Source organism: Euprymna scolopes, chromosome 22 (assembly GCF_053919585.1).
Source record: "Euprymna scolopes isolate OS-2025 chromosome 22, ASM5391958v1, whole genome shotgun sequence".
Classification (NCBI taxonomy): domain Eukaryota; kingdom Metazoa; phylum Mollusca; class Cephalopoda; order Sepiida; family Sepiolidae; genus Euprymna; species Euprymna scolopes.
The window spans coordinates 35,484,398-35,507,105 of NC_136503.1; the positions used below are offsets into that span (position 1 = coordinate 35,484,398).

Sequence of the window (22,708 nt, forward strand, 5' to 3'; positions counted from 1 at the left end):
GAAATTCCGTCCAAATTCCCGAGTTCGACAAGATACACCTGAAGAAGATCGGAGGTTATATCGACCGAAACGTTGTGAAAATGATACTCATGATGAGGACAGTAGTCCGATGAATCCAAATAATACGAATAACCAATCCTCATCTCAAAAATTCAGAAACGTCTTACTCTGATTTGTTTAAAGACTTTTTTTCTTTCTTTTTTTGACAGACTCTCACAATGGATTTTGGCAACTTTAATAACTTTGAAACCGAAGAAAAATATGTTGACAACGACAACTTGAAAAGGTAGCTTGCTCTTTACTTCTTCCCTATGGTTGTTTCAACCCTTTTTAGTTTATTTTTTTGACATGTTTTTGTCTTCATCTTAGTCCTTGACATGTTCACATATTGCATGTTCTACTTTTCTTTTTAATCTAATGAGTAATCGTTTGTAAATTTCAAACTTAACTCTTCATTTTAATGCATGGAGTGAGGGTAGATTATTCTCTTCCAATGTTCCAATATTCATGTAGCTTTTTTTTTTGTGGGGGTGGGTAATTTTCTTTACGGTTAATTAGACACGTTCAGTGTCCTCAATGATGCTAAGTTAAACAGAGCTGAGAGGGAAAAGACAACGAAATATGAAGGCCATATATACGACATGAAAAGAAACTGGAATCTTAGGAAGATCTCCATTATTCTAATAATTATTGGAGCAACTAGACTTAAATTTCAAAAACTACTTGGCAAATATACTTGGTGAATCAAGTGCAATTGCATTTAAAGGTATGATTGGAATTTTAAAAAGATCTCTCGGTTGAAATGTATGAGATAACAGATGAAGGCTGTCATCTGATAGGATGCCCCATTTCCAGCTAAAACAAAATCATAAGAAAATTTAAAAAAAAAAAAAAAAGCTAACAATCCCATTCACCATGATCAATTGTCTGTCTCATTAAAAATTCAACCACCATAATACCGCATTCGCTTTGAGTCAAACTATTTATAAAAACATCCCCAAATGAAATCATGACATGATTATTATTTTGATCATTCAGACTACCATTTTCATCTTCTCGCATTTTGGATGATGTAATCACTAACCACATTTGTTGGACACCAGAATCTGTACAGAGTTTCAAGTTGAACTCTATTTAAATCAACAGGGGTAGATTACTCTCGTTCTGCCAGTCGTGACTGAGTAGAAGTCTAAAGTAATTCTTAATTATATTCTTAGTATCACCTGTACTGTGGATTGAACCTTCAATCTCCAGAAAACTGTCACTTAGAAATGATGCTTAGCATGTTATCCAATGAACCATACATTGTGCATTTAATGATAACGGCTTTCACATTTATTCATTTAGATATATCATCTATTATTATACTAAATGTGAGTCAATCAAGCTTTGTTTTTCTATAGCTTTTTTCCTGTCTATTTTAAGGACACAAAATAGATGTTAAAATATTTCTTAGTTCTGGGATTGAATTATGTTTGACAATTAGCCATAATTTATAATAAACTGAACAAGTCGCCTATCTCTTACTTTGCTATCAATATATTTTTTTCACTCTCTCTCCTACTGTGTGTCAATGCCACCACTATCAAATAATTTTTAATATCTTTTTTTGTTTTCATTATTTACATAGTGTATGCATAGAAATTATAAACGCGTATATAAATTAGACTTAATTCTTTTTACTTGTAAATTAACCATAAAATTGATATAGAAGTAAAGACACTTATTATTTGTGGATGTGCAAGAATAATTGCTTAACAGATATGTCACAGTTTTTAATGAAATTGAAAAATAAATTGTCATAAACAGTTGTGATCCAACGGATTACTTTAGAAAAAATATTCAATTTGTCACAATTTGCAATTAAAGGGATCAAGGTTGATAATCATTTACTCTTTATCTTTTAATCTAAATTATATAATTATACTGTATTACTAGGGCTATGACAACAGCATATTCTTTTCATTGTTTTGACTCTCGAGTATATATCCGACACAATTAGACACAATTAATCAACTGAGAACCACATCACTCTGCATAAAAACATAAGATATCAATGGATATAAACCTGAGAATCAAAACAAGGAAAAGAATATGCTGTTGTCATAGCCCTAATTATTACATTTCTGAATTTTTTAGATTAGGATTATACTTATTGGTTGGATTCTTCAAACTACTATTTTCATCTTGAGTGTTATTTTCACAATGTTATGGTTCATGTAACCTCCGATCTTCAGGTGTATCTTATTAAACTCTGGAATCCGTAAAGAATTTTAAGCGGAATCCTTTATTTAATCCACAGAAGTAGCATGCTCTCGTTCCATCAACAATGCCTGGGTAGAAGTCTCAAGTAATTTGCAACTGTAATTTTTGAGTGTTGGCTGCACTGAGGATTGAACCTTCAACCTCCAGAAAAGTAACTTATGATTTAATTTTACCAAATATTTTATACATGTCACAGGTTCTTGAGCCATGAAGAAGGTCTGAGGTTACATCAGCCAAAACGTAAAAATAATATTTAAGATGAGAACAGTAGTCTGAAGAATCCAAATAAATTAAATCCATTCCTACTTACAATAACTTTGATTCAGTCTTCCTCCATTCATCATATTTATACAATTACTATAATGCATAATTAACTCAATGGACTGCTTGAAATATCTTTAATGGTGTCCTACATACGGCATAATCGCGTTAACACACCGGTTCTCGTCAAATCACTGAAGTTAAGCAACATTGAGCCTGGTTAGTACCACATGGGTGACAATTTGTGAATTCTAGGTGCTGTATGTGCTCTCCGCTTATCTCGGCATTTGTTTCCAGTCATCTTGTACATACCCTTCACTTACCACTGGTATTTAACAATGCCAACTCAGGAAAGATGTGGTTTGAGATTGTACACCTCCTGCCACAAAATTTCATGCGCAGGCACAATTACGTGGGTATCCATAGTCTGTCAAAGACTGAAGGAGCCTCTGTATGGTATCTTACAATTGAGATGGAAGAGTGTGACTAAAAGATACAAAATGGTGATAAGACCCTCCCAACCCTACATGTAGACCACTTTTCTTTCTTTTTTTTTTTTACAAAGGGGTTACCACATATCAAGGCCTGAAAGCCACTCAAGGATAAAGGTTAATGTGTGTAGTGTAGACATTGGAACAGTAGCTTAGTAATTGTTTGTGGTGGAAATTTGGTATTTACATTGTTTACGAGGACGGTTCAATAAGAACTTGTTTACGTCAGACTTGAAAACAACAATATTGTAGTCAGCTGGAATGCAGACCAGCGGAACAGTTCTACAGATGGGCAGTTCTAGGAAAAAAGCTTTGTTGATGGAATCCATATTTAGGTTTAGGCACTGATAGAGAGTGGGGGAATTTATTGATAGTTTTTTTTTTTTGACTAGACAAGTGTTTTTTGTGAATAGATTGGAGCATACTATGTTTTTGATGCTTGTGTGGAATGGTGATCTTTAAAAGCAGTGCATTTTAGGTGAGGACATTATGTACTTACGTGTCATGTCAAAATTAGTATAAATTCTAAAAATTATGGAAGAGATCCATATTAATGAATAGATTACCAACTTTAAAAAAACAAACTGATCTATCAACTAAAAGAAAAAAAAGAAATAGTAACATTTTTATTTTTTTAAATGATTTAATTAAAAACAACTTTGTTAATTTAAATAATTTGGGAGAATGGTAAAAACAAGTTAATCAGTGAGGGAAGGGGCCCAGTTTAAATGTTAGAATTCAATCAGAAACTTTAGTTTGGATCCCATTGGATTTCCTGGGATCCACTGAAACCACCATCACTTTATAGCCCAGATGTCGCATTACATTTTACTGTAATTTTTCCAGAGTTTAATCTGCTTTTGTATCTCAATTTAAGTGAACTTAGTTAAATCCCTTTCATTTTAATCTTTTATTTTATTTCATGTTTTTAGAGTGGCTTACATTTTACGAAGTGGAAACATCCCGAGGAGCATTTTATTTCTGCTTGGCTATTCAGGACAGGTGAATCAATCTTTTTTTCTTTATGTTGTCTTTTGTTCTTTCTTTTTTTTTTTGCCTTTCCTTTCTTTGTTCTTTTTTACTTTTCTTTTTCCTTTTCCTTTTTTCCCTTTTTTTCATTTTCCTTTCTTTTTTTTCTCTCCTTTTTTACTTTTTTCTTTTTTCCTTTTCTTTTTCATTTCCTTTTTTCCCTTTTCCTCCCTATTTTTCCATTTTTGAACTATGAAAATTAAATTTTATGAAGTAAGACTGGTGTGTCTTGATTAGCCATATTTAATAAATAGATGGAAACAACTCAATTCGAACTACCAAGATTCTAAAGTCAGCCATGTAATGGCTATGATATGCTCTTAATAGCTAAAAATTGTAAAAAAAAATTATTTTCTATATAAAAAGAACTACTTGATTAATTTGTGATTTTTGGAATGTGATATTTTTGTTGTAACAGGAGTGTGCATAAAGATTTTTCTGTATTTTTGTTTTTTTAATTAGATTGAATTTTGGATAAGAACCAGATTTTGTAATCTTAACTTATTTATTAAAAATCTAACACATTCATTCTTGACTGTTTATTCTGTTTAACAGATTTAGAAAAATATCTTTTATAAGATAATGTTTCTTTATATTATTTGGATTCATCGGACTACTGTTCTCACCTTGAATGTCATTTTCATAACGTTCGGTCGGTGTAACCGCCAATCTTCTTCAGGTGTATCTTGTCGAACTCTGGAATGTTTCAGTCAAACTCAGAAATTTGGACAAAATTTCAAACAGAACCATCTATAATATAAATTTCACCTGTCTGTTTAAATGTATGTATGTATGCTTGCATGTCTGCCTAAAGCTTTCGACAGAGGCAACGGATTTTCATGAATGGTACCATTTTGAAGCACGGCCCTTCGGACAAAAAATATTGAAAAATTGGCTAAAAACGTTAATTCCTTCACCCTCAACTGGGCACTTTTCTACGAGGAGGGGGTTGCTTTTTTCGCCCATATTTTCGAAAGTCATCCTCTCTTTTCAATTGACTAGCCTTAATTTAAACCTTCGCCACTTTTGGTTTGGTGATGAATGCAATGGCAAAGATGTCACATTTATTTTTATGTTCTTTTCCTCCTTCACAGTACGGGTTTGAGCGTGCCTGCCTACTACGTTTTTTTTTTTTTTTTTTTTTTTTTCTCAACACACATCTTCAAACACCCGGGCAACGCCGGGCACCCAGGCTAGTTTCTTATATATTCAAAATTTAATGGTTTAAAAGACCAAATAAGTGCAGGATTTTTTTTTAATAAAGATATTTATTAAAATTAGAATTTTCGACCCATAAGTAAACTCTTCTTCAGAAAAATCCAGATATTTTTTTTTTTTTGTTTTATGTGACATGCTGGTGGTAATGCCTGGCACATCCTTAAATGTTGGTTAAGATTGGGGTTTTAAATGTCCGATTCAGTGTGAACTGTCAGTCATGCGCATGTGTATCAAAATAATAGAAAACCCACTGTTTAAAAAAAAACAAACTGTAACATTAAAATTCCAAATTTAACTGGTTAAAAGACCAGACAAGTGGAGGATTAAAAAAAAAAAAAATTTTTAATAAATATATTTGTTTAAAATTAAATTTAAATTTTTGGCTCATAAAAGTAGTTTTCAGGAAAATCCAAATATTTTTTTTTGTCTTTGCATGCATTTTATTAGAAACAATAATTACAAACAAGAAATAAATGTGAATAGAAAATAGCTTTTAACAGCACTCATTTCATTCTTGTCTGAAGATTGATTCAAATGAAACCAGTAAATCTCCTGTGTGTGTATATATATATATATATATATATATATATATATTCTTTACACACGTGTATGTCTGTGTATGAGTCCGCCTGGATTGCTGATATGTGTATATATGCTTCACTATAAACCCTATACACTAATTTGTCCCCCCCCTTATGTCGGCCTCTTGCCTTCTTTGGCACATTATCTCTTAACCCTTCATGTTTTCACCCCATCCCATTCCTTATAGTAATGTAATCATGCTGAACTCTTCCTTTTTCTTCTTTTTTCCTCTTCTTTTTCGTTGTCCCTTCCTTTCCTTTTTTGTCTCTTTTTTTTCTTTTTTTTTAATCTCTGTCTGCTCTTTCCATTTATCCTATTAAGTCTTGGTATTCTCTTTTCCCTTACCACCTTCTATTGTGAGTCTAAAATGTCACTTAATGTCACCCCCCTCCCACTTAAATTTTAGCATTTTAATATTTTATTTTTATAAAAAAATATATTTCATTTCTCCCATTTTTGAACCAGATGCCTTCGGTGGCAAATAAACTTTTTTACATCGAGTGACTTTTGGTTTCTTGCAAACTAATTTGTCCAAAACAGTGTAGCGATTATGGAATATTTGTCTATATAAATAAATGAAAAAATTATATATATATATATATTCTTTTAACAGTTTGTTTTCCTTAAAGATGAACTACCTACTTTGTATTGTTATTCATGGTAATGTTTTTTGTCTTTTAGTCACAGAATGCTACCGATGTGTCAAGTATGTGCCAGATGCGTAGTTTTTGTTGTTTGTTCAATATGGCTTCAATGCAGGAGATTTCTTCCACCAGTTCAATGACACCAAACCAAATTAGGTCAGTATTGGAATTCTTTGTTATTTCAAAGAGAAATTGCATACTTGTGAGTGACCCCCCCCCCCTTATTCACCCCAAACAACGCATATTATCACTTGGATGTAAGGGATTACTATTTGAGACCATGTCTACTGGGGACTATGTGAGGAGGTTAGCAAGATTTCAGTTCATACTACATTTAAACTTCTGCATGTTGGTAAAGTCTGGGAAGTAGGAAACAAGGAGGAAATTTCAAGGTCTAGCACTCTGAGGGAAGAAGCTATTAAAGTAGGTTTTCTGGCATCTAGCGATCTTCATAGTAAAAGGTTGAGATTTTGTTGCTAGATGGGTTTGTTGGACGTATGTACATCAAGGAAGGTACAAATGCAATGAGTTCATCAGAGCACATTCCATTAGAGTACTTGTAAAAAAAGATGCAAGGATGCAACATTCCGGCAATGAGAATGGTTAGAGTTTGGTTTATAGTAGGAGCCCTATTGTCACCCGATGGGGCCCGGGCGATGCCGGGAGGACCTTGCTAGTGGATTGAAAGGCAGCCTGTCTCCTGGGTGGTCTCTTTCAACACGAATTCAGGGGATTTCGCATGGTTGAATCTAATGAAGAGGATGTTAGTGGTGATGATAGTGAAAAGAAAGGTGTTTTTTAACAGATAATCAAAATGATCTCTCTCCCCCACACACACACAAGAATGGATAGTTGAAGGGTATCTATGCCTGAAATAGAAGTCATAAAAAAATAATTCCCAAGCAGGACAAGTGAACACTTATGTTAATTGATGGACCACCAAAAGGAAAACAAGTTAATCGCCGTCAAGTGGCTAAGAGTAAATGGAAGACAGGAAAACTGGGTTCATAAAATTTGGTCTAAGGAACACTACAGCTGACAGCGAAACTATAAAAGTTGCCCCTTTACTGAAATAATAATTCTGTTGTTCGAAGATCATTTGAGAAACGAGTCAAGTGGTCTGTTAATTGGTATTGACCGTGAAAACCCTTTGGGAAGAGAACCTCCACGACGATTGATAAATGAAAAATTGAAGAGAAAATGTTTATTGCAAGATAGACTGGATCTCATGAAATTGAATTGTAAGGAAAATGATAGGTGTTAGTAAGTTATAAAATCACCATCCCCTGGCACGTGGACATTTATTACCTCTGCTGACGTAGTAATTTAGTTTTGAGGCCCGCTGACAAGAGGGGGGGAGGGAGACTCGTTAAAACCAAAAACCCTTTTCTCTTCGATAGTTTTATATGTCATTTTTTTTTTTTTCTTCTCTTCTGCGTCAGGGCGTTCAGAGTTCAGTAGGAAGCGGGATGTTACTGGACCCCGAAAAAAGGACGGCTGCTGATTGATGTACGACCATTTGGAAACAAATCGAGGGGGGGGCGGAGTTACAGCTGACCAATGCTAATATAACGTTAAGCGGAGACATCTAAGTGACACTCTGCCACGTGTCTTCGGCGACCTACCCCTCTCCTTATAACACGCGCTTCTGTAAACTTTTTCTCCCCAGTGTAACTGACGATAAAAAAAACAAAGAACTTTGTTAGTGAACACTAGCCCCTCAGATCTTTATAAGTGATTAATGCAGTTGTGTAATCCTATTTGTAAAGTTGAAGCAATAATTATTTTATGTTAAGAAAAACCAGTTAATCCTTGGCTTCTTTTTTTTTTTGTTTTGAACATGCCGTTGCTGAGTGCAGTCTATTTTCAGACCGGCCCTGTTGACAGTTTGGAAGCCGGATCAAGGTTAGAAACAAGTAAGCGGACCACGGTGGCGCGAAAAATTCGATCACTAGACAGAAACAAAGGTGATGCCACAGGGATCAGCACCAGTTGCACTCTTTTCTCAAGCCTGTGCATCTGAGCCGGCCCTGTAGGGGTTACACTATTAGATTGGCAACTTTTTTTAACTCGGTATAAGAGTGAGAGACTAATGGTAGATTCACCAAATGTTGCAACAATACTCCAAGCATGAGTAGATGGTGTCTTTGTAAAGATACAAGATAATGTCTGATGTGAATGGTTTTATTGCTCATGCTTACTTTGTAGAGATACAGAATGCTTACAGGTGTCAGTAATTTTCTAGCACGGTAGAGGAAAGCCACCTTCTTTGCAGCAATGTTCTCAAATACTATAATGCAATTAAATTGTTAAAAAAAAAAATCTTATTACAAATTATCTATTTTTGAATTCAGCTGAATTTACTTAAGGTCAACAATTGTTTCGCTATTAGGATTGTTAAATGAAGTCATTTTTCAAACCAGCAACTTTCTTTTATCATGCATGCCTTTTTTTCTCCCCCAATTTTTTTTCTTTTAATTTGTTTTCCAGCAAGCTCATCCAAATTCAACGCTATTTGGTTTGTTTAGAGACACTGAATATTGCGATGACAGCAAAAAGTTTTGAAGAATGTAATAAAGAAAAATTGGCCAGAAGTATTTGGAAGAATCACAATCAGGAGCGAAACGTATGCTGCTAATTCTTAAGCCTTCATTTTTCTATGTTTTTTTTTTCTTTTGTTCTAAAGTATATACTAACTAAAACATCTCTCTTAAGTAATCAGTCCAGGCTAAAGAATGTCTGGCTGTTTGAATAAAATATTTGCAACATTACAAAGCAAAAAACAATATTTTGCTTTTGAATTTCATAATATTCTAATGATTGGTCAGAAATTATTTTCAGTGAAATAATTTTTGACATAGTTTCATTTCTTCCAAGCAACTTATTTTTTTTATTAAAATCATATTTTCAGTGTGTATATATATATATATATATATATATATATATATATATATATATATATATATATATCCATGAACATTAACATCAATAAGTTATATCAATGAAAGTCAGTTGTGTTTTCCCTAATATAAGCATTGTTTAAATTTTAAAATATGTATGAAATACGATTTCAAATAAGTAATGACAGCTGACAATGTAGAAATAAGGATATTATTATATAGATCATTTTATTGCCTGGTTAATGCTGGTATAAGAATTTTTGCTGGCTGACCAGGCTTCCCCCATATTAATAAACAAGTATACAGAAAAATCTTTGATATACATACACATGACTGAACAAATATCATAGTCCGAAAATCACAATCAAATAGTCTTATTTTTATAAAGAAAATTATTTTTTAATGATTTTAAGCAATTAATAAGAAATTGTAGACAGTACCAGGTTGATTTTGCATGTTTGAATTATTGTGGAGATATTTGCCCTTGTTTCTTCAAGATGGTGATGCAAGACAGTTTCTTTTTTGCTTACTTGTAAAATTTGATTTTCTTAGTTAAAAATAGAACTATTTGATCAATTTACATAATTTCTGAGATATGACATTTTCATTCTGTCACAGGTATGTCCATCATAGAGTTTTTTATTTTATTTTTTTAGTTTTGTTTTTTAATACGGGGAGAATTCTGGACAAAAACCAAATTTTTTAATTTTTTTTTAAATTGTCTGTTTAAAAAAATTAAGCTGAATTGTTTTTTTATGGAATGAAAATTTTCTTAAATAAAACCATCATCTGCATCTTTATATCTATTTCCCCCAGATTCCTTTGGTTGCATACCTTGTTACCAGTCTGTGTTTTGACTACCAATTTTATGATCTGAGCCTCTGGGATGCAGTTTTGACCAAAATGAAGACTATGGAAATGGTAAGATTTAAAGCATTAAATCAAGAGTTGTGTGATTGGCAGAATGGATTCCATTACAGACTATGGAATCCATTCTCCTGAGTTCAAATTCTATTGGATGCATTGTTTTTTAATTGTGTACTAATAATCTTGGAAAGGTATGAACCCAAAATCCCCCTTCATCAGGTATGTGTAAAAATAGCAACTTGTGTTTGACTAATTGTTTCTTATCAGTTGTTTTGTTGGTACTTAATTTATTGCATAATCTTCAGCAAATCTTTGCACATTTTTTGAATATCCAATCCTACCTTTGCTAATCTGGTGCTTGTTTACACTAATGACCTTTAAAACCAACGCATTTCAGGTGAAAACCTATTGTAAAAATTACAAAAATGATCTAGTAGAAAAATAATTACAATTAAAAATTGGAATTTATACTAATTTCGTCATCACACGTAAGTACATAATAAGGTTTTCACTTGAAATGCGTTTGTTTAAACAAGCACCAGTAATCTGTCCACTGTTAGCAGAAGCTCTATATCACTGGATCTGATCGGTTCAATGCTTTAGAGACCTACCACCAGTTCTTTTATTGGGAAATTCTTCCTGGAATGTCTGTTATCGATTGTTTTCATTATCTCTTCTAACGATGTGACCAAACCAGTTCGTTCTTTTCTTGCCTTGATGGCATTTTAAAACCTGAGTTTATTTAATTTACAATGATCCACAATGGTTTTGCCAACATTAATTTCCGAAAACAGAATGCCTGTACTTTCATCCTTTGCCTTAAATGCCTAACTTTTGGAACTATACAAAGCTATTTGAATCATTTGTGTATTCTGGAATTTGAGCTTCAAACTATAAGAATTCTTTTCTGTTCCAGGTGGTTTTCTTTAATCTGCCAGGTTAATGCAATTTTTCTGTTAATCTGAAACTGAGGATCTGAGAAAGATGAAATTGCTTTTCTATATATAACTATTTTATAACATTTTTTTTTTCTAGATGACTGAACTGGAAAGTGTAATAATAAGAATTAATTCCATTCCGGCTCTGTTTTTAATGCCGTCTCTTGCTAAAATCTGGTTGGCTGTTATTAGGTCTCATTTGACAAAATGTAAGTAATATCCTATTTCTGATCGGAATTGTCAATATTTCACAAATATAGAAAATGTGATAATGAATTTATTTTTAATTTTTTTTAAAAAGATTTTTATCTTATTATAGATATTTTTTAGTGATGGGACGATTCCAATATTTTTCCTGATTCTGATACAATTACTGATTCCATATAATATTCTTGATTCCAATTCTTTATAAATCTCTAAATATTTAACTATAAAAGAGTTGTCATCTTTTCCCCGATTTTTGTAAAAAACACGTTTAAATATGCAGATATTTTTCTAAACCTCAAAATACACTTGTGGAGGATGATTTATAGATTTTAGCTTTACTGGTATTAAAATCAATAAATATTTATTATTTTATCATTATTACCAGCAATGGAAGATTTTGCTTTAAACAAAATTAAAAAAAAGACAAAAGAATCGTTTCGGCATTGGAAAATAGGCACCAATTTTTTCGATACCGATTCCGATAACCCCAAATTTGTCGATTTTTTTTCTTTTTTCTGATTCCTGATTCCGATCTCCGTCCCAACACTAATATTTTTGCTACAACCAAAAATTCGAACGTGATAATGACATTTATTTCATAAGCCTTTTTGAGTATCTTTTATTTTAATGTATCTATATCAACCTTTCTTATTTTATTATCTTTTAATATATCTATATCAACCTTTGTTATTTTATTGTCTTTTAATATATCTATATCAACCTTTGTTATTTTATTGTCTTTTAATATATCTATATCAACCTTTGTTATTTTATTGTTTTTTAATATATCTATATCCAACCTTTGTGTGTATATGTGTAACATATTGTATTTATAATACATATAATTCAAGTTTTGTCTACCTTCAAATATACTTATATGAAAATGGTGTATGATTACCTAGAGTGGTTTTCTGACATAAATTTATCAGGGCAATCAACCTGCCTAGGATCATTGTCCATTATGAACTTGGCAGGATGATTGGCCATTATTAACTTACCAGGATTGTCATCCCCCATGAACTTAGTAGGAAGATTAACCTGCCTCATTGTGAGCTGTCATGAATTTAACAGGATGATTAGTGTGTCCAGGAAAGTCTTTCACCATGAATTGTTTACTATAGTTATTGTTGTATTCAAATTAAAGAAAAAGTATTTTTAAAATGTTGTAACGTTAACCACAAAATGTTGATATGCCATAAAAATGAAACCAATCATATTACAGCTGTTCACTTTTGATTATCAACAAAAAACATCAGAAATAAGGTTTTCTTTTTCTTGTAAATGTATTAACTGTTGTTAGGCAGCAGAAAACGTAAATATCTCAAATTAATAAAATGTGAAGTATGAACTCTTTCTATTCTCCCCCTCAATTTTCCTCAAAATTAATTGATGCATTTTTTTTTTTTTTGAATTAATTTGATTTTTCAGCTGCTAATTCCAATGATGAGCAACTCCAAAATTGTCTACATGCGTTTAACCTTATACAAAGGTATGTAGTTTACATTACATCCTCCATTACTTCTACACATGCACATTATCTTATTGCTTGCTTTATTTATCAATTTGTCACCCAACGTTAAAAACATTTTATCTACACTCTTCATGTTCAGAAAGCAGTTCTCTTTGCAATCACTAAGCAATCTTTGTTTGATCTCAAGAAGATTGCTGATAGAAAAGAACTACCTTCTTTGTGTTTCACTATTTATGACAAATTAAGGCCCTACAAACGTAGAATAAATACGACAAATACTCCTGATTCTCTATTCATATGATATTTAGGCACGTTATTCAAACAACAACCTGGGATTCTTATGTCAAGAACAAAAAGAAACAACTGATTTTAATTTAGATAGATTGGCACACTTTTTTTTTTCTGCTAAAAATCTTTGTAAAAGAAATTTACAAGTTTTTGTCCTTGATGTTCAGACTGATGGGCTGAGATTTGGGGTGGGGATGTGGTTAAATTATTCGATATATTTACTTTTCTTAGTTATTTTTTCAGTAAAGATTTACTATAAAAAAATAGTATAAAAAATATTTACAATTTAAAAGTAACATTTTTTCTTTTAAGAGAGTATTTTATTGGTTTTTTTTTTTTTTTTTTTTTTTTCAATATTCCTCCAACTTTGAAAAAAAACTTTATTTTTTACAAAGATTTTTAGTGAAAAAAAAAAAAAAAAAAGCTAGGAGCAATTCATCATGCCTTAATTACACACATATAGAGAATCAGTTAGAACAATTGTTGTGCCTTGTCGTACATTTGTTGTGCCTTAATAGTAAAACCGTTCATCTGTTTATGAAATAAATCATGTCATCTGAAATGCATAGAACATTAAACGATTGCAATGGATATGAACCTAGATTTGAATCCATGTCTTCTCCAAATAAAATATACGGCATAATCATGTTTACACACCAGTGTTTGTTAGATCAAAGTTAAGCAAAATTGAGCCTGATTAATACCAGATGGGTGACCATTTGGGAATACCAAGTGCTGTATGTAGGAGGATGTTGAGACCTCCTTGCAAGAGTTGTAAAAACTTATCTAACTAGGGACTATTTGGGAACTTGATATTCCCATAAAACTTCCTCCTACGGGGTAAGCCGATTCCACCCGCCTAGGGTGAATCCTGGGAGCACAATAAAAATATACTGTGTACATCTATCTCCTCAACAATTAAGTAAAGTATCTGACGTACATAGTAAAGATGGTATTTTTCACCTGCTTCATCATTATATTCAGCTTAACGTCTGTTTTACATGTCACCATGTGTTGGATGGCTCTAAGAAATTGTCCTATCTCTGGCTAGATTTTATTCATCCCTCTTTCCCTCAGATTCAATTTTATCACTTCCTCCCAAGTTTTCCTTGTTCTTTTGTGAATTGAACCTGCTACTTCAACTGTTCTACATTTACTAACAAGAACTCTCATCTATTATTTCAATGTGACCATACCAACAAAGTCTACTCTTCTGCACACATATCCCTATACTTGTCAGATTTAATCTTCCTCTGAGCGCATCTAAACTAAGTCTTAGGACTTACATTAAACATTGTAGTTTATATAAAGAAAAAAATATTAAGAATCTTATTAAAAAAACAAAACAAAAAAAAAACCCAACCTCCACATTATACCTTCATACCTTAAAAAAATTGGCCTATATAAAAAAAAATTTAAAAAGGTCATACCACTAATATGCCAGCTAGAACAAGGGGTAAAGTTGTCCTAAACCCATAGATACTCAGCATAAAATGACCAAAAGGGTTGACATGCTGTAAAACTCAACAAAACAAACATTATGTATCCATCACATCATACCATTTATTTCTCTTCATCACACGTTTGATAGATTCTTTCTAGTGTCAACAGTGGTAATGCTTTTCTGTTTAGTAGTAGCAGAAGTTCCTTGAGATTACTCTTTGAACTCCTAATTTTTGCAATTGCGCAAACATTTGTTTCACCCTTGTGGTCCCACAATATCACCAAACAAACAAAACTTCTGCAAAAGCTCAATAGTTTCAGCATCCAAATATATTTTCTCCACATCCGAGTTCTCATCCATCTCTATTGTTTTACATTTCTTGCACCCAACTTGATTATCCTCGTTCACCCTACCATTAATTTCACTGCATTTGTGTTACTAATGCTGACAGGTACCAAAACAAAATTTGAATTGCACTTAACTGCCATTTTTACAAACTGAACAGAGGAACTTTCCTCTTTTTTGGATGCTGTCCAACACTACAACCACTGCTTATCACTTTAGTCTTGGTAACATTCACTTTCGTTAATGGTAAATAGCTTTTATAACGGAAGGTAGATACAAAAATCTGTTTTGTCAATTCGATATGGCAAATATTAGTCTGTGGTGTAAACACACTTTTATTTGTATAAATAGATAATTAATATTTTGTTTATATATTAAACTGACTCTACTTACCTGCCATTGTCCAGGTATATATTTAAATTGGATAGTTTGGAGAAATATTATGCAAAATATATTCAGGTTTACAAATTTCTTTTCATACAATTTTTGTTATTTTAATTTATTTCAGTTTTCCTTTATTTTATTTCAATAAATATTCCATCAATATTAAACTTAAAGTCAATTCTAGCTACAATTAAATTTTGTATTCCAACTTAGAGTATTTTGTCTCTCTGTAAATGTGATTTTTGTCTTTACGTAACTTACACTTGATTAAAAAATTTTATTTTTTGGTTATTTATAATTTGAAAGTTGAAAATTATAGAAATTTCCAAATTAGAATAAAAATAGTAATCTAAGTTTCAAGATTGGTAACAGTAGGTTTTTGTGTTTATTATTCCCCCCCCCCCCAGGACAACGCAGGTGTCCCATGGGTCCTGCTAGTAGCGAATAAAAGTTGAAGGGATAGTTTGTCAATCAATTAAAAAGGTTTTTAGTTCATGCATGGAGTATTGTTATCACATCTGGGCTGGTGTCTACCACTAGTCTTTCACTTTTAGATGCTCAAAGAAAAAGTTTCAAATCTAATAGGCTCTGCACTATCAACCAAGCTCCAATCTCTGTCCCATCACCACAATATTGCATCTCTGTGCCTAAAAGATGCTGGAAAGTCTTCTATTCTAATGGTTTCTTTCTTTGGACTGCTAGACTTTGGAATTACCTCCCTGTTTTCTGCTTCTCTGTACTATCCTACATAAGTTTAAATGTAATGTGAGCAGACGTCTTGCTGCTCAATGTCCCACAGTCCCCTCTTAAATACAATCCCAAATAGTAGCCCCTTACATTCCAAGTGGCAGTATGCCTTGTTTGGGATAAAAATTTAAAAAAAAAAAAACTACAAAAAGCGACGATAGAAACGTTTTAATGTCTGGTAAAAAATTGTTAACAATTAAAGAACTGTTGGGAATGTGTTCCACTTAAAAAATTTAAATGTAGTTTGAATATGTATTAATGATTTAGTTTATTTAAAACTACCAGTGGCTTGCTGGGTCATAAAATACACTTAAATATATTTTAATTCATGTAGATTTCATATTTATTATTACAGAGCCGGTTCTCTATTGAATATTATATTGTATGTAATATATAGTACTGATCTCAAAAGTTTAAAAAATAAAAATGGACTTGGGTGCCATTAGCTAGAATTGGAGCTAAAACATTTGAGCTCCAGCTGCATTCCCTACCGATGTAGACATTGATAGATAAAGATTTAATAACTATTAAACAACATGAAGAAAGGAATTGAAAATAGAAATGACAGCAAGTTGAAATAAACAGTTTTCATTTCAACTTGCTGACTTCTGTATACATTATTCATCCTTCCAAACATTTTACATTTTTTTCTCTTTCCTTCTTCCTCTCTTTTCTCTTTCCTTCTTCCTCTCTTTCTCTTTCCTTCTTCCTCTCTTTTCTCTTTCCTTCTTCCTCTCTTTTCTCTTTCCTTCTTCCTCCCTTTTCTCTTTCCTTCTTCCTCCCTTTTCTCTTTCCTTCTTCCTCTCTTCTCTCCCTCCTTCTTCCTCTTCTCTCTCCTTCTTCCTCTTCTCTCTCCATCATTCTCCTTCCCCCCTCCCATTCCTTTCCTCTCTCCTGCTGCCCTGCCACTTTATTATTAAAAAGAATCATTTTTATGTACTTATTTTTTTTATTGTCCAGTTGCCCTGTCATTCATTCCCTTGAATTGACCATTTTGTCTAAATACTATTGCAATGTGGACCTTTACGTCTGTGCAATGGCCTGTCTGCTAATGAACACTCCTACCACTACCAACGTCGACCAAGATATCTACAAGGTAAACTACAAACGTTTTTCTATTTCTCTTATTATGTTTCAGATTTTAAATATTCCATCCCTGGCTGATTATCATATACAAAATAAAATTAAATGCATTCTATGTCTTCTGTATAATATTGTGAATATTTGTGTCTGGGAGAGGAAACAGATCTGATATGAGTGTGACGAGAAAAAAAACTATTAGACATCACCAGTGTTCACACTAATATCGTTATATAAAATGTCTCAATTGCTGAAGTTTAAAAATAGAGGAAAAAAAGCCTTGCAAACTGGAAAGTTCAAAAGAAAGAAGTGTCGATTGGTACAGACAGAAGAAAAGGAAAAGCAAAAAGAAACTGTCATTACAAAAAATAGATTCAGATGGCAGGGGTTTGTCTGATTTGTTATCCCCCCCCCCCCCCGTAAACAGTTAAAATGGTTTTGGCTGGCAATTTTTTTACTTGCTCATTTATGCATTATGAATGAATAAATATAAGTAAGTACATATTAGTCTTTATTATAGAGTGGTGGATGAAGAAGGCTGTCTGAGATAGCTGCTAGAAAGGACTTGTCCTGCCTTGATATAGTTCAAAATAGACTTCGTAGCCTCGTAGGAGATGTCCTTTTCTCTTCCTTGCACCTTCTATCTCACAGAAGAGATGTTGCGAGTTTGTCTCTGATGTATCGTTATTTTCATGGAAAGTGTTCGACTGAGCTTCAATCTATGGTCCCCCCTCGCCAAACTTTCACAAGAAACACTCGTCTAGCTGTAAGCACTATCCATAATTCCCCCCACTCTTTATCTGTGCCTAAACCTAAACGTAGATTCCATGAACTGATTCTTAGAACTGCACGCCTGTGGAATTGTCTTCAGTTTTCCTGCTTTCCGGCTGACTACAATATGGTTGTCTTCAAGTCTAACGTAAATAAGTTCTTGATGAGCCGTTCCATATAAGTTATCAAATTTACCAAATTTTCATTACTAATGATTACTATATTGTCCAATTTCTACTGTACACTCTTTTAACCTTTATCCTTGAGTGGCCTCTTGGCCTTGATAATGTGGTGATGCTTATGTAAAAAAAAAAAAAAGAAAAAAAAAAGAGATTAGAGATGCTTTGATTGGTTTAACTTGGTTACATCTAGAGAGAGAGAGCTTCTATGAACTAATTTGTTTTAATAATATGCAAATAAAATGCATCTGGTTTTAAATAAAAAAGCTGATTTTTTTTCAGAGATTTGTCAGTTTGGAGTTAGATGTTGCAAATTTTAACAACAGAGTTGCAAGTTTTGTCAAACTAGTGGTTGAATGCATTTGTCAGACATGCAACAACCTTAAATCTAATTCGTAGGGAAGATAATCAAGTTTTTTTGGGTTTTTTTCACCCAAGAGAGTCCGCATTTATCAAGGCTTAAGGGCCACTAGAGGATAATGGTCAATGAGTAGAGAGATCACAAGGACAACAGTGTAGTAATCGTTAACGGTGGAAATTGAGTAGAATTTGATTATTTATATGATATTTATCGATAAGAACTTGTTTACATTGAACATAAAGATGGCCATGTTGTATTCAGCTGGAAAGTAGGCCGGTGGCACAGAGTTGCACAGGCGGGCAGTTCTTGAAAAGAAGCTTCGTTCATGGAATTTGTGTTTAGATTTCGGCACTGATAAGTAAGGGAAATTGTTAATAGTTGGTTGTAGCTAGACAAGTGCTTTTGTGAAGGTTTGGCAAGGTGAGACCATAGATTAAAGTTCAGACGAGTACTTACTATTAAAATAATGGTAGAGCAGAGACAAGCTCGCAACATTTCTTCTGTGAGAAAGAGATTGCAGGGAAGAGAAAAGAGCATCTCCTACTAGGTTTTGAAACCAGTTTTGAACTCTGTCAAGGAAGGATAGGAGGCTCCAGTAGCTCCTGCCCAGATGTGGCAACACTAAGACATACCTGGCTCTTATACAGGTAGAGGATTGCATTAGGAGTGAGATACCTTCTGGAGCTATCGAATGACGCAATCATTTTTCTGGCACCATTGGCAACAGATTTGATATAAATCTTCCATTTCAAGTCAGGAGTGAAGATTAGATCCAGAAACTTGTCAAAGTAGAAAGCTTCTTTGAACCGAAAACTATCCATATCAATTTGGGCCAAGTTCGGATCAGATAGACATTCTTGGTGACTAGATAGAAACTTTGTTTTAGATGTATTAAATTTAACCACCTTTTATCCCATTACATTACGTTCTCAAGGTCAGAGGAGAGAGACTCGGACAGATCTTGACCGTTATCGTTTTTTGAAGTGTTGCTGTAAATGGTAATGTTATTTGCGTATCTCCTCTTGTCATTGATTGAACAACTTTACAAGAACGAGTGCTTGTTCCGGTTGCAGCGTTTTGAGTAATATGACTGGATTATTGTGAAAACCAGTTGTTTTGCTGGTATCAAGGTTCTTGATGAGTTTAGTAGCATCACAAACAAATACGTGGATGTTGCTCTGATTATTTTTGGTCTTTAGAGAAAATTCAGGATGTAGATGGTCCTGATCACATAGGGTTGAGTTTGCTGCAAAGTTCTTGGCAAAAAATTTGGCTTCATCTGATGCTGACAAAATCACCTCAGGCCCATTGATGATGGTCAGGATAGAAGAGACATATCTGTTCAAGACTTTGTTTATTATTCGCCAAAGAATAGAGGTAAGCTTTTGTTCTAGTTTGGATTTAATGGACTGAGCATATGACGTCTCACATTTTCTAATCCTTTTATAATGATTGCTGGCAGTTCTAAAGGCGACTTTAGTTTCAAAATTACATTTAAAGCAGTTGAAGTAGTGGTTTCTGTGTGCAATGGCAGCAGCACATTCAGGGGTGTATCATGTCTGGCTGTTTGGTTTATGTTGAAATTTCTTGGAGGGCATGTAGCTGTCTATGCTGATTGTTAACCAGTCAGTCAAGTCTGATGCTATAGCTGACATTCTTTTTAAACATAGTGTAGGGGTTATTTTGATATGAATGTTTCGAAACTGTCCCAGTCAGCCATCAAGTATCTGTATACTGTTTGATGTTTTGTTATACTTTGTTTTTTATCTTTATTGAGACAACCGAGTGATCAGAATATCCTAGCGGAGATAGAACTGAGGTCGAGCATAGTTCGGGGCATGTTGTTAGAAAATGATCTAAAAGACTTGGAAATTGTCTATCAGCATCGGGTGCACAAGTGGGTTCGTTAACAATCTGGTTAGGTCATAAGCAAGGGAGAAATCATGACAAAATCTTTTATCTGTTTTGTTTAAATGGACTAACCATTCAACGTTGTGAATATTGAATTGAATGTTAGCTGAGAGATGAATAGAAAGGGTATGATCAGTTTGCTCAACAATACTCAAATATAGCTACTCCATCATTGTGGGGATGGTAGAGGGCAAATATAAATGCTGTACTGTGAATAAGCGTTACTCTAAAGCACATGTAGGTATGTTTGGGATCTTTGAAGATATCCTTAATGTAGGTACATATTCTATGTTGATCTTGAGGGTCGGTTTTGGGTGTGAAGTTAGAATAACCTTTGATGGAGAAATCAGCTAAGGAAGAACAGCAGGTTGGGTTTGGTCTTATAATTGTATTTCAATCTCTGGAAGGTAGGAATATAAACTCCTGATAGAGAAACCGACCTTGTAGTGGGAGAGGGGATCTACATGGGAAGTTGTGGTTCTGGGTTTTCACTTTATTTTTTGGATTATTCATAGTTAGGCTTTAGAGTAGCAATACACACCGACGATAAAACTCTTTGGATAATTACGGATTTCAAGGGGGTTCTGCTAAAATCGTCATATTTTAAAAACCAAAGCATAAGTCCTCAAAATACCACCGTTTTGTTCGAAAATGAATATACTTTCAAATAAATTAATTAATGTACATTATATATTTTAACAGTTTTAAGCAAATAAAGTGCTAAAAATGTTAACATCATAAAACGGCGTTTTCGGTAAGATTTTGTAGTGACCCCCCCCCCCTCTGATTTATAAACGATCGTACCACATTTCTCTTAAGAATTTCGTCATTAAATTTAGAAAATTAACTAGGAGAGATATTACTTTTAATAGATTTGGTTGTCCGAAATTCTTTTGACAGCTCATTTTTTTGTTGTGTTAAAAAAAAAAACTCAAACATGACGAGTTTGGAAAATTTTGAAAAAAAATCTCTTCGTACACCCACTGTTAAATAAATCAATCTTTTTACTACATTTATCCATTAAAAAATGTAACCGGCTTTATCTCGTGGTACCGAACAATTTAAAATCATGATACCTGGAAAAAAATCGTTCTATTTCTAAAAAGTATCTAAAAACAATCTGTAGAAGCAGCAGCAGCTACTATCGCTGATATTAATTACTTTACTGTAAACAAACTTTTTTTTGTTGTTTTGTTTTTTTTTATTCCAGAACGAATTAAAAATTTAAAAAAATGAAAATATAAATATAAAAAAATGTTCTTACATATTTAGTTGGAGCTCATATTATTAGAACATAATTAGCTTAACTAGAGCTATTCGGTTATTAGAATATATAATTTTAAAGCAATCCGGCGTTATATTTGGTCAAATTTAAAAAATATAGTTGAAAAACAAATATGTAACGTGTGCACTTTTATCCATTACATTAGTTTTTAACGGTAAATTAAGCAGTGTTTTGTTTAAAAAAAAAAAAAAAAAAAACGAAAATGTGAAAGATGATTTTTTTGCTTCACGTGTGCGAGCAGTCAACCCACCCACCTCTAATATATATATATTTTTTTGTCTTTTTTTACAATTTTTTTCAGTGGATTATAATCGAATGGACACTAATCTACCCAATTATATATAAAAAAAATTTTTTTAAATACAAAGTCAATATTTAAATATTCGTAGGAGGTGCTCAGTTTCTAGTTAAGTTCCTATTTACTTGCCTCTCCACGAGGACAGTTAGACACAAGGTCAGTTTTTAATGCGAGGAAAATCCAGCTTCCCAAAAAGGTCAATCTGGATAGAAACAAACATAAAAATTGTCTCAGTCATGAAGGATTTCTCCTTCACTGACAGAGGACAGAAAAGACGAAATGTAGCATCAGAATACCACACTGTGATCTTGTCCTGAAGTCCAGGTAGATAAATAAAAAAAACGTCTTCAACTGGAAAGTTTAATGAAATAATGTGTCACTCGAACAAGAAATGTAATTGAAAATAAAAACCAAATTTATCAAAAATTTGTGAACAATTTGTTAGCTTCAGCAAAAAATGTTTTTTGATATTTAAATAAGTGGGTAAAAATACTTAATAAGTTTTCCAAACGTCACGTTTTCTGTTAATGACGTCACTTGTTTTCAATTAAATTTATTTTCGTCTATTTGTCGTAATTCTTAAGTTTCACCCCCCCTCCCTTAAGAATTACCACGAACAAACAAAAATAAATTTCATATTTAAAAGTAATTTGATGTCCAAAATCTAAGGCATAAGATTTTCAAAGGCCAATAATTATGATCCACTAACTGTAAATATAGGGGTCAAACGCCTTAAAAAAAC

At 32.9% G+C, this 22,708-nt stretch overlaps 1 protein-coding gene across 1 annotated transcript in view; it reads left to right on the forward strand.

Annotated features, from left to right (window-relative positions):
• The window catches only part of LOC145243965 (kinetochore-associated protein 1-like), a 208,545-nt gene that overhangs the window by 180,437 nt on the left and 5,400 nt on the right, over positions 1–22,708 (forward strand). Inside the window, exons 52-59 of the mRNA XM_080107095.1 lie at positions 210–286; positions 3,950–4,019; positions 6,528–6,646; positions 8,981–9,116; positions 10,207–10,311; positions 11,293–11,404; positions 12,831–12,891; positions 17,042–17,177. Of these exons, the coding sequence (XP_079963221.1) occupies positions 210–286; positions 3,950–4,019; positions 6,528–6,646; positions 8,981–9,116; positions 10,207–10,311; positions 11,293–11,404; positions 12,831–12,891; positions 17,042–17,177 (816 nt within the window). The remainder of the gene's footprint in view (positions 1–209; positions 287–3,949; positions 4,020–6,527; positions 6,647–8,980; positions 9,117–10,206; positions 10,312–11,292; positions 11,405–12,830; positions 12,892–17,041; positions 17,178–22,708) is intronic.